We start from the raw sequence: 15,802 nt of genomic DNA, 5'->3' as shown, positions 1-15,802 counted from the left end.
AGATGCTGTTTGCATCCAGAAAAGGAACTGATTACACACACACACACACACACACACACACACACACACGTCTATCCTTCTGGGGGGGAGGGGGAAAAAGTTATAGGATAACTATTGTATATTTGAAAGGAATAGCATAATGGATCTGCAGCTTCTGGTGTAATCCTCTTTTTTTCTATTCCACTTTGTTCTAGAAATGCTTGTTTTATTTCTCAAGTTCAGAATTTAAAAAAAAACACATGCAAAAAAATTTCAAAAGAAACATAATGCCTTTTCTGGCCTAGGTGCACCTCTTGCATCCTCTTTCTCTGATTTGTTAATTTAGATTCTAGCTAGATTGTGAACTGCTTGAGGGCAGAGACTTTTTCTTAAATGTCCCTAAATCTCCACTAGCTGATTATATATGGAAGTTTTATTTACATTGAAAGACAGCCTGCTTTGGGGACACAGAGACGGCCCTGGAGCCAGAAAGTACTGGTTGTCCCCCTGGACAAATCAGTCAATAACCATGAAGCACTTCCCACGCACCAGATTCTGTGCTAAGTTTACCTCAATTATTTCACTAGCCAGGTAGGGGTGTGCTGGTAAATGTTTAAGATTCACTTTGAAGTTTAATCTGCATCATTAATATTTGGTCTCTCTTTCTCAAGTGTAGACCACCAGTACAACAATAAATCAGGCCCCGATCGATGGCCTCTGCCCATTTCAAAGGTGTAGATGCTCACAGTGAAAGTTTAACAATCATTTCAGCTAACACTCCTTTGCTCTTGGGGCGTTAGGCAACTCTCTAAAATGATAAATTACAGAGAATATATATGTCTGCTTTGGCAGAGAATTTCTTATCCAGGAATTCCCTATAACAATTTAGAGATATTATCTTCAGTTGCTCCCTGCTGCCTCAAGTCTGGCTTCTACCTCCTTCCATTTTCAGTCTCAACTCGTATTACTTCAGTAAACATTTATTAAGTGCTTACTAAGTGCTAGGAACTGTGTTCAGCCCCCAAGGATACAAAAAAAGGCAAAAGACAGGCCCTTCTCTCAAGAAGCTTACAATCCAATGGAGGACGAACCAATATACACAAAGCAAGCTATGTACAGGGTAAATAGGAAATGATTAACAGAGGGAAGGCACTGGAATTAAGGGATTGAAAAAGTGGGATTTTAGTTGAGACTAAGTCAGTAGGAAGAGCAGAAGAGGGAGACCATTGAAAGAATGGAGGAAAGTCAGAAAAAATGCCCAGTCAAGAGATGGAGTGTCTCACTACAGAACAGCCAGGAGGCCTTCATCACTTGATCAAAAACTACCTGGGGGGGAGGGGGAGGAGGGTGGTGTATAAAGTGTAAGGAGGCTGGAAAAGTAGGAAGGCATTAGGTTATGAAGGACTTTTAATACCAAATAATTTTATATTTGATGCTGGAGGCAATAGGGAGTCCCTGGAATTTATTGAGTAGAGAGGTGACATGGTTAGACTTGCTCTTTAGGATTTCACTTTAGCGGCTAAATGGTGGATGGACTGGAGTGGGAAGAGACTTAAGGCAGGAAGACCCACTAACAGTCTACTGCAGTAATCAAGGCATGAGGATTTGCAGTGTCAGAGGAGAAAACGTGGTGAGGTCAAGAGATGTGGCAGAGATGAAATGAACAGGCCCTGGTAACAGCTTAGATTATTGGAGGGGGGGATATGAGAGAGGGTTTGGAGTCCAGGATGACTCCTAGGTTGTGAGACTGAGGGAGGAGGAGGTTGGTGTTATCCTTTACAGTAACAGGAAAGGAGAAGGGGAGGGTTTCAGGGGGAGAGATAATGAGTTCTGTTTTGGACATGTTGAATTTAAGATGTCTATGGGACATCCAGCTAGAGATGTCTCAAAGGCAGTTGGAGATGAGAGACTGGAGGTCAGAAGAGAGTTTGGGGCAGGACAGGTAGACTCAGCAAAGTCATGGTCATAATTATCCTTGGGAGCTGATGAGATCACCAAGTGAAGAAGCATGGAGGGAGAAGATGCCCTCTGGGTATCAGTCACAGAGGCCTACAATTTCCTAACCATAGGACACAATCCCTCCTGCTTCTGTCCTTTACACATCCTGCCTCCTATTCTGGTTCTCCTCTGCAACTAGCTTCACCCCACTAGAAATTCAGACTCACTTTGTGGCTCTGACAGCTGAGGTTTTCTGCCTTAGAATGCCACCCACCATAAGGCCTTCATGCCCTGCCTTCCCCCAGGAGAGCATGAGTCCCTAGAGATCAGGTTTGTATCTCCATGCCCTGACACTTAGAACAGCGCCTGACAAACAGTAAACCCTCTATGTGGTGTTCTCTCTCTCTCTCTATTTGGTGTGCATGGGGCGCTCAGGGAGGTTGAGCACCTCTGGGGTCCCCATTACCCAGCTCTGGCCTTGGGCTCCAAGAAGCTGGAGCAAGCGCATGGGCCACACCTGGGCCACATCCGGGCCACATCCGGGTAAAGGAGTCTCAGCAGATGTGCTGTGGACAACGGCCAGACCTCAAACCTCCCAGAGTAGGGAAGGGTCTACTCCAGACACATAAAGGTGCCCCCTGCCTGAGTGGCCGCTGTTCCAACGGCTGGTAAGGTGGATGAAACAGGCACTGCAGGGCCGCTTAGAGCTCTGTCGGACATCAGATGCCAAGGTCGTCCTCTGCCCCCGGGCCACCGCCGAACCTTCGGACTCTGAGGCCGATGACTTGGTGCGGTCACTGGGCCTCTTCGAAAATGACGGATGAACGACCTCTAGTAAATATCGATCTGTCTGTCCGTCTGGACGCTTGGGACGGACACTCCTCTGCTCTCCCTCTCCTGATTCGCCTGGCACTGCTGGTGTAACTGTACTGAATTCAACCTCCTCGGCGTGTTCCTTTAGCAGAGGTGGGAACCGAGGCTTGGAGGCAGGATTCACACAGCTGGCAGGGTCATGAGGCTGGATTTGAACCCAGGCCTGGCCGACTCCCCAGAACGTCATGCCCAAAGGCAATGGGGCGGCAGGAGGAGTCCCGCGGTGAGGGGCTGCGGGCTGGGTGCCAGAGGTCACTGCTGAAGGTCACCGCTGAAGGTCACCGCTGAAGGTCACTGCTGGCTCCTCCGGGTATCCGTGCTGAGCCAGACACTCGCTTTCCAGGCGGGGTTGGGGCCAATGCAGAGAGAGGCCCAACGCTCCTGACTTGGGCTTCGGTAACATTTGGGGGGCCCTCGGGGAGCCCACTCGCTGCGGAGCTCTCTGTCTCTGCGGATCCGGAACGAGCCGGGGTCTCTGGCCGACCCCCCGCAGGTCTGAGGGAATCCCCCCTCCCCCGCACTCGAGACCCCCAAGGGAGGGAGCGCCCGGCCCCAGCCTAGAAAACCCGGAAACGCCGGCGCCGACCAAGGGGGCGGGGCGCGCGCTCGTCCAATCCCGGAGAAGGTGACGTGTGACGCCCCGCCCCTGGGATGCGTAATCTCTCCTGATAGGTCCTCCCGAGGCTCCTCGCGCGCCAGGGGGAGGGGCGGTCGGAGTGGCGGGAAGTTGGCGGCTCCGCCTCCGCCTTTCCCTCCCAGCTTGTGCTCCGGAGGACCCCGGGACTTACCCATGGACCCGGCCGAGGTGGAGTTCCTGGCCGAGAAGGAAATGGTCACCATCATCCCCAACTTCAGCCTGGACAAGATCTACCTCATCGGGGTACTCGGATGCCGGCCTCCCCTCCCCCCGTGCCTCAGTTTCCCTCCTCCCCTCGCGACCCCCCAGCACCTCAGTCTCCTCTCTCGCCTTTGCGGCCCTCCCCGTCCCCTTCTCCCGAGTATCAGACCAGGCCCTCAGGTTGGGGGTCGGCTCCCCTAGAACCCCGCCCCGGACTTGCGCTTGTCCTCCCCGAATCCCTCCCTCTTGTCTTTGGAGCCCTCCTCTGGCCACAGATATCACCCACCCTCCCCTGCCTCCCCCTCCCCCTCCCTCTTCTTCTCCCCCTCCCTTCCCCGCTCTCCTCCCCCGCCCCCTTTCCTCTCTGTCTCTCTGTGTCTCTCTGTCTCTCTGTCTCCCTCTCTCTGTCTCTCTGTCTCTCTTTCTCTGCCTCTCCCCCTCCCCCTCCCTTCCCCGTTCTCCTCCCCCGCCCCCTTTCCTCTCTGTCTCTCTCTCTCTGTTTCTCTCTGCCTTTCTGTCTCTGTCTTCCTGTCTCTGTATCTGTCTCTCTGTCTCTCTGTCTCTGTCTCTCTGTCTCCCTCTCTCTGTCTCTCCCCCTCCCCCTCCCTTCCCCGTTCTCCTCCCCCGCCCCCTTTCCTCTCTGTCTCTCTCTCTCTGTTTCTCTCTGCCTTTCTGTCTCTGTCTTCCTGTCTCTGTATCTGTCTCTCTGTCTCTCTGTCTCCCTCTCTCTGTCTCTCTCCCTCCCTCCCTTTTTCTTTTCTCTCCTCCCCCCCCCCCCACCCAAATTGTAGGTTTGAGGTAGACTTCCTGAGAGTAACAGTAAGTTATTGTAGTAACCTAAGCCGTAGCTGTATTTGGACACTCAAGTGTCAGTGCCTTCCCAATGGCAGGGTGCCATCTTTGAGTCATTTTGTATCTTTTTTTTCCTTAATACCATTACTCTACAGAATCCAAGCGGTTCGTTTGGCTGAGGTTCACCTAAGTGTTTTCTGTCTCTTGTTTTCTTACGGTGACTTGTTTTCCCTCTCTGCCAGGGAGATCTGGGACCTTTTAATCCTGGTTTACCTGTGGAAGTACCTCTTTGGCTGGCAATGAACCTAAAACAGAGACAGAAGTGCCGCGTGATTCCTCCTGAATGGATGGATGTCGGTAAGGAAGGGGCCTGAAGTCTAGTTGGAAGCTAAGGATGGATTTAGGGACAGTGGATTGTTTTATGTCTTGAGTGGTGGGTTCTCTGCCCTTGGTTGGGCAGGGGCTTACCTCTTTCCTATCTACTGAACACTTGAAGTTGCTGTTGTCACTTAGGGAACTGCCACTTGCACAACAAAACCTTGCATTCTTATTTAATTTTTGTGTCCTTGAGGAAGTTACAGTTTCTATCTTGATTTTATAGTGTAAGTAGTATTGTGCCTTTAAACATACTTATATATACATATATATGCATATGTATATGCATACTATAGGAAGACACTGAAGTTCAGCGAGATGAAAGAATTTTCCCAAGGCCCCCAGCAGGAAACATGACAGGGATGGAGGGACCAAAACTGGACCTCCTGACTTCACATACCTACTGTGTTGCCTCCCACTGAAGAACATTTTATAGGGCTGCCTTTAGGGTCGGAGCTATCTTTACTGAGCATTTGATCCAAATGGCTCTAGTTACGTTATTTAAGTTTTAAACTTTGGAGGTTTTGTTTTCCAGTAGAAGTGGAACCAGGATAAGAGGGGTCTTCTTTTGTTAGAGTACTGGGCCTGGATATGACCTCAGCCACGGACCAACTGAGTATCCTGGGCAAGTCACTTCACCCTTGTCTGCCTCAGTTTCCTTCTCTATGAAATGATAATAATAGCACCTACGTCAAAGGGTTGGTGCAAGGATCAAATGAGATAATATTGGTGAAGTGCAATAACACAGTGCCCAGCACTTAGTAGGTGCTTTATGAATGTTTCTTCCCTCCCTGCCTCCCTAGAGAGGCATCTAGCTCTAGAAGCCCCAAACCAGTCGAGAGGAATGCCAAGTGTCTGTGCCTCTCAGCACAGAAGTGGAAGGCATGTTTCCCATGTTGTAAGGGGCCTATTTTAAAAAGCACCTAATGGACCATTGAGATATTGCAGCCCTTGAAGATTCCATTCACAGTTAGGGCTGTGGAGTCACATGGTGTGGCATTGGTTTAGGAGTTGGGAGATTTTCATTCTAAGTCTGGCTCTGACCTTAGTAGCTGTGGGAGCCAAGACAAGACTCCGAACTTCTGTTTCTTCATCTAAAATGAGGGTGTTGGATTAAACAACTTCTGAGAGGTCACTTTGGTTCCATACTCCATGATACCAGTGCTCTCCTGGATAAGGATGGAATTCACTCATGGTCTTTTCCTATAAAAGAGGCTTTGGGGGATTTGGAAAGGAATTTGGAGATTCCTTTCACCTACATGTGTCCCTGATGGCTAAGGGCAAAAGTTTCTCTTATAGCCTAGTTCAATAAGAATTCAGTGCTTGAAGAATTAGGTGCAGAGATAGTTTGGAATTTTTAAATGGATTATGTCCATCTTAGGTTTAAGAGCCATAAAGTCATGTTTGACTAGAATAAAAATGTAATTTCACTATATCATTTCAGTATGTGATAATCCTGGTATATCGGAGGCTTTGGCAGAGACTGGACCTGGCTGATATACCACCATCTAGGCCAAGTCTCATTGACTTGTTCAAGGAAGACATAGCCATAACACATAAATACTTTTTGCTGAGGAAAAAGTTCTTATCATTATTTTTTCCCATCCCAGGGAAGTGGCCATCCGCTCTGTAGTCTATCTGATGCCTCTAATTTTGGAATTGCTATTGTTTTCTGCTTTTCCTCCAAGTTAAACCCTTAAATTTGGCATAATCTGGGTACTTTGTCCTGTATGAGTCTACTAGTTTTTTTTAAATTAGCCTTTCTGTTTAAGTTGAATAACCAGAAGTACTCTGGCAGTGGAAATAGATGAAATTTTATGATTTTTTAAAAAACAGAAATATTGTGAATATAAAACATTTTACATCATATATTTCAGAAAAACTGGAGGAGATACGAGATCAAGAGAGGAAGGAGGAAACATTCACCCCAATGCCTAGCCCTTACTACATGGAGCTTACTAAACTGTTGTTAAATCAGTAAGTGTTGTCTTTGTGATTTCAGTCCATTAAGCATTGACTAATGACAGTGTTTGGGGCAGGGTTGGGGAGGGGAGAAGAGGGATAAAGAATTAGAACATTAGTTCCTGGCTCCAAATGCAAATCATCTGGCTTGTTCTTGCTTACCTGACTTTTGCCATCCTTTCCCCAACCCCAGCTTCCATTGTATTTCCTTTACCTTTCTCGCTTGAAAGGTTTGTATGTTATATGATTTTCTTTACTCTTCTACTTAGCAAGAGGATCCTGTAATATTAATTTTTATTTTATTCAGCCCTCTAGTGCGGCCATCTGACTGAATTCAAACTTCAGAGAACAAATCCTTATTAAACATTTGGATTCAGTCAAGAGGGCCGAACTTGAGGACCTAGAGGGCCTCAAGGCCTCAGGTTCTCTACCCTTGGCTTAGGACTTTGCACCTGTTCTGATGCATCTTTGCCTCCTGTAGTGCTTCGGATAACATCCCCAAGGCAGATGAGATCCGGACCCTGATTAAGGATATGTGGGATACTCGAATAGCTAAGCTCCGAGTCTCTGCAGACAGTTTTGTCAAACAGCAGGAAGCCCATGCCAAGGTACATATATATATATATATATATATACATACATATATGTATACATATACATACAGTAAGATACTTATCACGGACTCACTCCATTCTGGGACTACATCAGCTGTTTGGGAGGGAAAAGGATGAGATACTTGGGTCTGTGAGCAACTAGACTTTGTCTAGTTCCGTATTTCATATGGAAATAATCTGGTCGCTTGAATAGTAGCTGAGGTTTGAGTGAAACTAAACATCAGGTGTTTTTTTCCTTGAATAGCCTGATTCTATTAAATTAATAGAAGTTTTACATAATATGGCATGGCATTTAAGCATGACTTTTGCAAATAGAATGTGTCTTTTGTACTTTTGGCTTGGTTTTTGTGATCCGTTTCTCACTTTCATCTTTATCCCTCAGATTTAAAGTGAACATATTATCCAAAGAGCTTTGTCTGTTTTTCTTGCCTTTTAGCTGGATAACCTCACCTTGTTGGAGATCAACACTACTGGAGCATTCCTCACAGAAGCCCTAAATCATATGTACAAACTCCGTACAAACCTCCATCCTGCAGAGAGTACTCAATCACAGGACTTTTAGAGGAAAATGTAGCGAGAGACCCCTCTGAAGTTTTGTAAGACTGAAGGTAGGCAGTGAAAAGGAAGCTAGTTTGGTACCTTGCCCTCTTTTCAGGAATGAACTTCTTGTAGTTGGAAAGTCCTCAGGATGTGAAAAGCACATGTAGATGACAAAGGGCAGTGTTACTCTTTCCTTTTCAGTAAGAGAAGCAACAGGTGTGCGACTGAATATTAATCATCAGGCCTCCCTCACTTTCAGATGTCTTTGGACTCATGTCTGTTTTGAGTATGTGTTGCAACACAATTTTTCTTCCTGGAAAATTCCGTCCACCACCCTCCCCCCCCCCCCTCCTGCTAAATGAATGTGGTACAGTGTTTAGATATTGTAGGTTCAGGGTTTGGGGATTTACCCTTTCCTTACCAGCAGGATGTTTCTCTTTTTCATGTATATTTTCCTATCAAAGGCACAATAATGAAGGTGTGATTTAGAATTTCATTCTATCTACTCTGTTTCCTTTTCTGCTGGCCTAACACCTTCTTAACCATTTTATTGTTGTTAGACTTAGAAAGATGGCATATTGGAACAGTCTTATTGGGCTGTTACTGATGTTAAAGTGTTGTGGTTTGCTTAGCTGTCTCTGGTGAAACATGTAGACTGAATCAACCCCAGAAATGGTGGAATGGTTTGGGGTTTTTTGCCCAGTATTACAGTAACAGTAAATAGTCACTTGGCTGTTGTGTTGAGATGGTTGAAAGAACAACCATTTCATCATTAGGTCATTTTAAAGGCTAAACTGAATTGCACACAAAAAAACACTTGGTTGGTTGTTTGCCAATAAACTTGTAGTCTTCTGTCTGTTTGGACTCGAATGGGCTTTTCCCTTTGCCTCTGCTGAGTCAGCTGGTAGGACTGTTAATTCAAAAAAACCTTTTTAACCAATGAAAAAGCCAAAGCTGTAACAAGCACTGCCGAAGATATCAAGTACAGCAGAGAATTTGGGTTCTATGTAAATCCACCCCCACTTTGATAGGGAATTGAGAGAATGGCTGTTGGTTGCAGGTGGTCAAGGTTCAGACAGCTAATCCCTCACAGCTTATTTCCTTGGTCAGAGGAGGATAATAATAGCACCTTGCTCCCAGGGTAGTTGTGAGGATCAAGTGAGATATTTTTAAAGCATTTTGCAAATCTTAAAGTGCTATATGCTACCTATTGTTATTTTAAAGAATGTTCTAGTTTCAAAGGATAGTGATATGAGTGTCTATCCAAAAATTACCAGTCAAACTCACTAGTGTTAAAATACAGATGTAGGAAACGTCTAGAGAAAATATCTGACTAGTGGTTCTGAATTTCAGAAGTGGCCTAGAATAGCAAGTGTGAAAATAAGTTCCTTGAGTACAGAGACTGTTGTCTTGGCATGATGTTTTCCCAGAGCCCAGTATAGTACAGTGCACAGAATACTTACCATTGGTGACCTACTGAAAGCATCTACCAGAATCATGGCACACAGAAGGTGCTTAATAAACACTGATTGACTGTTAACATTCCTGCTTCTCCAAAGGATTCCATATTAGAAAAATCAATCTGAGGTACCTGTGACCAGATGAGATGGGCTGGGCAAAGGTGAAGGGCCAGGGTCCCTCTGTAACCTGCATGACTGACTTTGTAGATTTTCAAGTCAGCCTGTTACACTTTAAAAAGAATTCATGAAGAAGCATTCTTTTCACTTACCTACCCTATCTGGTGAATGTTCAATTCCAAAACAATTTGGGATCAGGAAAAAAAAATTGGTATGCTGTCCCCATCAACTAGAAGAAAACTGGTAGCTAAGCAGTTGCTCCATAGTTACTTCCCAAACCTGTGGTCAGAAGCAGCATTATTTCATAAAAGTCTTGAGGTAAGGCTGCTAATTCCTAAACAAAACCCCAAGTATTTATTTGAAGAACTGGTGATGTCTGTTGTATTTGGAATGGTTAGTAATTCAGCAGCTTTGAAAACACTGACTTTAGATGAGTGTGTAGGCCTCTGACAGGACTGTGTACTGCCACCCAGTGGCCAGCGTCTTCAGTACTGAGGATGGCTGTCAAGTATATCTTTGTACATCATCTACTAGGGAAGCTTGGTAGGTTTGAAAATGAGGAAGAATTCAAAGTTAAATCTTACTTGGAGGCACTATATAAATCTCATCCCAGTCTTATTTTTCTTTGCTCTAAAACTATGGTTTAATGGCTGATTTTAATTGTCCCTTTGACTCTGGGCCAAGATTAACCAAGTGTTTACTGTACTAGGGACAAACACATCATGGAGGACATAAATTTAGAAATGTAAGACTTGGCAAAGTCTTTACAGTTGTGTGCAGTCAGGTGTTTTGTGATTAACTGGCAGGCTGGCAGCTGTTCTTGTGAACATTTACTGAGGATGTTGGGTGGTTTACATATTACCTCATACCACTTTTGGAATAGGTCATGAGCAAAAGAAATTCCCGGCCTTTATCCTAGCTCACTCTCATTCCTATCCTTTATGATTACATCCCATGTTATGCTGGCTTTTTGAGGCGGAGGGAAGACATATTCAAGAACTGGAATGTCAGAAATGCCCGTTTTCCCAACTTTTGGAACTAAACTAGGGAACCAAGTCTGAGTCATAGTGGAGGTGTTCAATGGTTTGTGAAGGCCCAGCTGGTCCTTCCTAACGCTTTAATCAGAAAATAATCTTCAACACTGATTTAGGAAGATTTTATTTTTTGGATGTTGTCAGAAATTACAGCAATATATTCATAAATACCTAATTACTACATTCAACAAATAATATATTACAATACAATTAATTCAAACAAGTACACTTAGAACAGGTTTAATTTCACAGCATCTAAACTGCCCCCTGTTGACTGAGGTGCCCTTCCTCCTCCCATGTACTGATTTACTGCTCTAGGAATTATGCACAGGATACGCACAAATCACAACCAATCAGCACGGGCTTTGGGTCAAGGCAGAATGAAGAATCCTTAGAGTAAAGCACAGGGTCCAAAAGTTGGGGATAGGCTACCAAAGGATTAAGCAAAAAGGAATCAACAGCGTTTGTTACTTTAAAGAGTATAGGAATTGCTGCAAGTGGCTAATATACAGTTAGAGTCCTATTTGGCGCATGTGGGCCATCTCCACCTGGTGGCAGCTCCTTGAAATCACTTCCTGCAACTTAGAGATAACTTGGAGTAGTGGATGCATTTTTAACAAGATTAAAAAAAGGGGTCCTCCTTGAAATTCAGCTTTTTGTAATACAGCAATTGTGGGCCAGTGATAGAATATACCAAGTTTTTAAAATGCCATTCATAAATGAATTTGAATCACAGCTTCATGTGTTTCTAGATTAATGAAATTAATTTCCTTAAAAGGGCAATGGCAACTTAGTGATTTCTCCAATTGAAGCCCTTGATTCAGATTTTTCCAAATTAATTTCGACTCTTAAAAAGTGACTGAAGATGACATCTGTTACTTTTTTTTTTTTGAGACCACTGACAGACATCAGCTGTTCCTGAACTACCATCAGTGTCTTACTTCAGTAGCAGTGCCAGCCATGTGTTGCTTTCAGAATGTCTGTTTGCAACAGAAAAATCACATCATCGGCCTGTAAGTCCAAGAACGAAGAAGCCTCAGCAGCATTTTGCTTTGTTTCAATTTAGGGATGAAGTGCAAATATCTATCTACCTGCTGAATCTTATGATTCAGTTGTTTTCATCAGTGCCCCCTTACTGAGTCCACGTTGCGGTCTTACTTCTGCAAAAATGATGCGCCATTTCTAGCAGCATTTCTATATAAAATTGTGACTCTAAGGGAGCATCGTCAAATTTAGAGCCAACCATGATAAATATTTGAACTTTTACTATTTTGTATTCGAAAGTGTTTTTTTCTGCTTTTCAGTCAATCTCAATGAGACATTAAAAGGCTTCCCAGATTTTGTATTTTGTCAGTTTTTCTCAGAGCCGAATTAAAAACAGACTAAGGACTGCCATCTCACATTTTTCAGAATAGAAGTGTATGAAAAAATTGTAAATTATTTCTGTGTCAGTGATGCTCTAAACATGACAAGGGGGAAAACCCATCAGGGTATTAACACATTTCAGTAATGTGTTTTTATTTCAATAGTTCCTTATGCTAATGGTCACGTTTTTGTTTTGTGGGTTTCGATTCTGTTTTTGAGGAAGAAGAGTATTCAGATCTACATAGGGAAATGGGCGCCGAAAGCTTGGAGATCAAGCTGAGACTCAAATACCAATCAGAAACAAGTGTAGTCAAGAGCTCTCTTCAAAGTAGTGCAGTCTCAGCCCCATGGCATTAACAGGCACCTCTGGAACCATACTATCTCTCACCTGCTGTTACACCAGGATGGCTTGGGGAGAGTCCATTGCAAGGCAAGACCTGACAAAATATTCCTCAAAGTCTGAAGTTGGTGGCCAGGGTGGCTAAGTGTGTTCTAGGCTAGCCTGGTTCCTTGAAGTCCTTTGCTGCCCTTTCCCTCTTCCAAGATGTCACAGGCCTATGAGCTGGTAAACCTTCCTTTGCCCAGTTTCCTTCAACCAAGGCTATTCCTAGCCCAGAAGTTAACAACAAAAAAGAACAAGTTTTTTTCATGGACTGTGGAAAAGGGCTCTAGAGCAGAGCCAGCAGCAGAAAATGCCCCTCCCTCAGAAATTCCAGACTGGATACAGCAAGCAGATTTTGTTACGGAAAGTACATTGATACTTTTTGCCCTCGTCTTTGGCAAATTAGCTCCTTTACCCCCAAGTTCCACCTACAGAGTACATGGCAAATTTCACAATGTCTTTTGAGGGGAGGAGGTATACAAGTACAGCCTTTCATCTCTCTTCAAGTAATATCTCTGGAAAGGAAGGCGCTTGTTGACTGCTGATAATACTGGAGGCCCTTTGTGTCTGAGTTTGCTAATAACTGGAAGATTCCTGGCAAACACAAAACAAACTGTAGGAACAGATAAAGCCATGTTAATGCCATCTGCTAGAAAGCTGTATCTATACTGAGAAAAGATTGGGATACCCTTTACCAACTAAAGAGCACCATTCTGAGCAACTCAACTGCTCACTAGCTAACTGGGAAAGTTAAACATCACAAATGAACAAGACCGCTCCGTCTTCTGCTCTATATTCCCAAAACATTCTTTTCTCTGGGAATGGGACCCCTCTTTCCAACACAATTTCCCCATCCACAGTGAACCTACCCAAACAGTGCAGAGATAGACCAAAGCTAAGGCAAGAAAGAAGAATCCCCTCTCCTGCTCTGTACAGTTACAGTTCTCCCTTCCAGGTTCTAGCCCCTCCTGCGCTTCCCAAATCCATTAAAAAGGAAGAGGAGTTCAGCTCAGAAGTTCTGTTACCTCTATGTTTAGGCTCTTTAAAAGCTCTTCAAACTTTGCATCTAAGTGAAGCTGCTAAAGTTTTCTACTTTGCACCTGCTCAGAATGCTGTAAGACATCATAGATTTAGATCACAAAACATTTACTTCCTGAAAAGGTCTCTGAAAAGAAAATACACGTACACACACTCAAGCACACACGCACGCACACTCACACAGAAGTAATTTTTATCTTGTTCCCAACACAGACTATCCCCTCCTCACTCAATAGCAGCTGGTCGTATTTGCAATTTACTTTCCAAGTGCTGGAAAAAAAACAATTAACAACAGAAAGAACAGAGGAAGGGAAGGAGGGAGGTTAGAAGTGATGCATGGCTTTTGAAAGAATTCTCTGGTACAACACAAGGTGAAAATGAATTGACAGCATATGCGCCAGGGGAAAGCTTTTACTTTGCCGCTTAAAAAATTCTTTAAAATGCTTCCATATTTTAATGTTCTGACCAGCAGCGGTACAAACACTAAAAGCAAGAATTTTTTTTGCCAAAAACAAAAAAACAAAAACAACAAAAAAAAAAAAACCCAAAACAGGAAACCAACCCCCAAACCAACCTCCCCCCCAAAACCACATATTAAAAATGGCAGGCTTTTTATAACAATAATTAAAGTAATAAAAACATACAAAACTTTGTTTTTTTTTTTTAATATATATACACAGTACAAGGCCGAAGCACCTTTTTGACTTTTTTCTCTCAAAATTTGTGTTTGTATGAAAACATAACCCACTGCAGTAACACAATGTTGTGGGCCTGTGTGTCTCTGTGTGTGTGCATCTGTGTGTATATGTATAGTTCTGTACAATTCAACCCCCCTCCCTGCCCCATAATAAAAAGGTACCTTCTATTTGTTTATTCATTTTATTTTTAGATAAGTGCATTTCCAGTGGGAAAGCCTTAGGGAAAGTCTCAAGTACTGTGGCTTTGTTTGCTCCCAGGACATGATGCTCTGAAGATAATTACTCGAGTAATTGAAATGAACAATCCTGTCACTTACAATGCACCCAATCTCCTCTCCAACCGAAGAAAGCCATACTCTCGTGGGGTAGATGGAGGCCAACCCCATCCTCACCAAGCAGAAATTCAGTTTTTTAGTACTAATATGGCAACAGAAAGAATACAGAATTGGTTTGATCCAGTCAAGTGCAGATGGACACTCCTGGGACACTGAATGGGTCTTAGTGTTGGTAATGAAACCTTCATCTTCATCATATATATAAATATATATATATGTATATATAAAAGCCAAAACAATAGAGGGGGAAAAAAACCAACTTGAAAAGAAAACAAAAGCTATGGGCTTCCTAATTGGGTTGCTTGCAGAATTACAAAGGTGATTCAATTGCATTGAAGTCAAGATTAAGTTTTTTCCTGGATCCCAGAATCCTTTGCTTCATGCATGGCACATTCTCAATTTCTTTTTCTTTTTTCTTTTTTTTTTTAAGCTTCAAACCTCCCAGTGAAAAATATTAAATATTCAAGGTAATAAAATAGATAATATTTCTATACTATATGTTCGGCCTAGTGCAAGGGAACGTCACCTGGGATATCCCTTGAAGTAACCCCTAGACCACTGCATTGCAGGCAACGCAAGGCACTTTCGTAAGTGATCCAGTTCTGCCTGAAGTCGCTCCCTTTCTGAAACAATCTTCTGTTTCTGGCTCCTTAATTCCTGTTAGAGACAGAAAAGAAATTTGCTGTCAAGACAACTTCTATATTGTAAGAGAAACTCTGCAATTCCCCTCTCAACAGTGCCAATGCCAATTCAATAGTCAAAGCAGATGCCAACTGAGCCAGGTAACAAAAGCTCTGTATTTATCCAAATACAAAAACAATCAACAACAAAACCCTCATTATAATTGTCCTCACCACCACCACCACCTTCAGTCCAAATGCCCATTGTCCTTTCACAACCCTTCTGTCATTGAGTCACTCAGTCTGAACAGTATGCTTTGTCTCAAAGTTGTTGAGAATAAATAAATGAATGAAAACCTTCTTACATCTAATTGCCCAGGGTTTAATGAATAAGGATTTATATATTTACGGTTTCATTATCTACTTCCTTTTCCAAAAGAGACAGTGAGTATCTTGAAAGCAGGTCATAACTTCCATTTCTTTCGTTTTACCCACTGGAGCAGCTAAGCAGTGTCTCAAACGTTATAAAGGGCAGGCAAAATGGACAACAGTTTAATTTTTTCTCAAGGTTTAATTTCATTTTTTTCTAGTTATGGTTGTAATCAGTGTGTATAGTGCTTCTCTCTCCATCAGGTCATATCAGCTTTTTCCTATTTCTTTTGAATTTGTCATTTATTATAGTACAGTAATATTCCATTGCATTCACATACCACAATATGCTTTAGCTTTTCCTTAATGAATGGGGTGCCACAACAGGTGCCATAATGACTATTTTCCTATATATGGAATCTTTCTCTGACTTCACTGGAATATCATGTCTAGCAGTGCATTCTATGGGCCAG

General features: G+C 43.3%; 2 protein-coding genes across 5 annotated transcripts in view; one reads left to right on the top strand and one right to left on the bottom strand.

The window, feature by feature from the left end:
* Positions 1–3,466: 3,466 nt before the first annotated feature.
* On the top strand, positions 3,467–11,860 carry GINS2 (GINS complex subunit 2). Its single transcript, XM_072636236.1, has 6 exons — positions 3,467–3,670; positions 4,663–4,777; positions 6,673–6,772; positions 7,239–7,365; positions 7,808–7,979; positions 11,417–11,860. The coding sequence occupies exons 1-5, from the start codon at positions 3,581–3,583 to the stop codon at positions 7,931–7,933; spliced, it is 558 nt and encodes a 185-aa protein (XP_072492337.1). The 5' UTR covers positions 3,467–3,580; the 3' UTR covers positions 7,934–7,979; positions 11,417–11,860.
* GSE1 (Gse1 coiled-coil protein) overlaps positions 10,630–15,802 on the bottom strand; it is a 795,746-nt gene continuing 790,573 nt past the window's right edge. For all 4 annotated transcript variants that reach the window (XM_072636234.1, XM_072636235.1, XM_072636232.1 and 1 more), the window contains one exon: positions 10,630–14,997. In XM_072636234.1, the coding sequence (XP_072492335.1) occupies positions 14,863–14,997 (135 nt within the window). In that variant the 3' untranslated portion in view covers positions 10,630–14,862. The remainder of the gene's footprint in view (positions 14,998–15,802) is intronic.

This window comes from Notamacropus eugenii, chromosome 1 (genome assembly GCF_028372415.1).
Source record: "Notamacropus eugenii isolate mMacEug1 chromosome 1, mMacEug1.pri_v2, whole genome shotgun sequence".
Lineage (NCBI taxonomy): Eukaryota > Metazoa > Chordata > Mammalia > Diprotodontia > Macropodidae > Notamacropus > Notamacropus eugenii.
The sequence above is the reverse complement of the archived record's forward strand: the minus strand, read 5'-3'. Positions and strand labels throughout refer to the sequence as shown.

What these genes read in the sequence shown, in the direction of transcription:
- GINS2 (XM_072636236.1), top strand. Translation starts at nt 3,581, where the DNA reads ATGGACCCGGCCGAGGTGGAGTTCCTGGCCGAGAAGGAAATGGTCACC. An exon ending in ACAAGATCTACCTCATCGGG is followed by an intron (nt 3,671 to 4,662) that starts GTACTCGGATGC and finishes CCTCTCTGCCAG; the next exon opens with GGAGATCTGGGACCTTTTAA. An exon ending in TCCTGAATGGATGGATGTCG is followed by an intron (nt 4,778 to 6,672) that starts GTAAGGAAGGGG and finishes CATATATTTCAG; the next exon opens with AAAAACTGGAGGAGATACGA.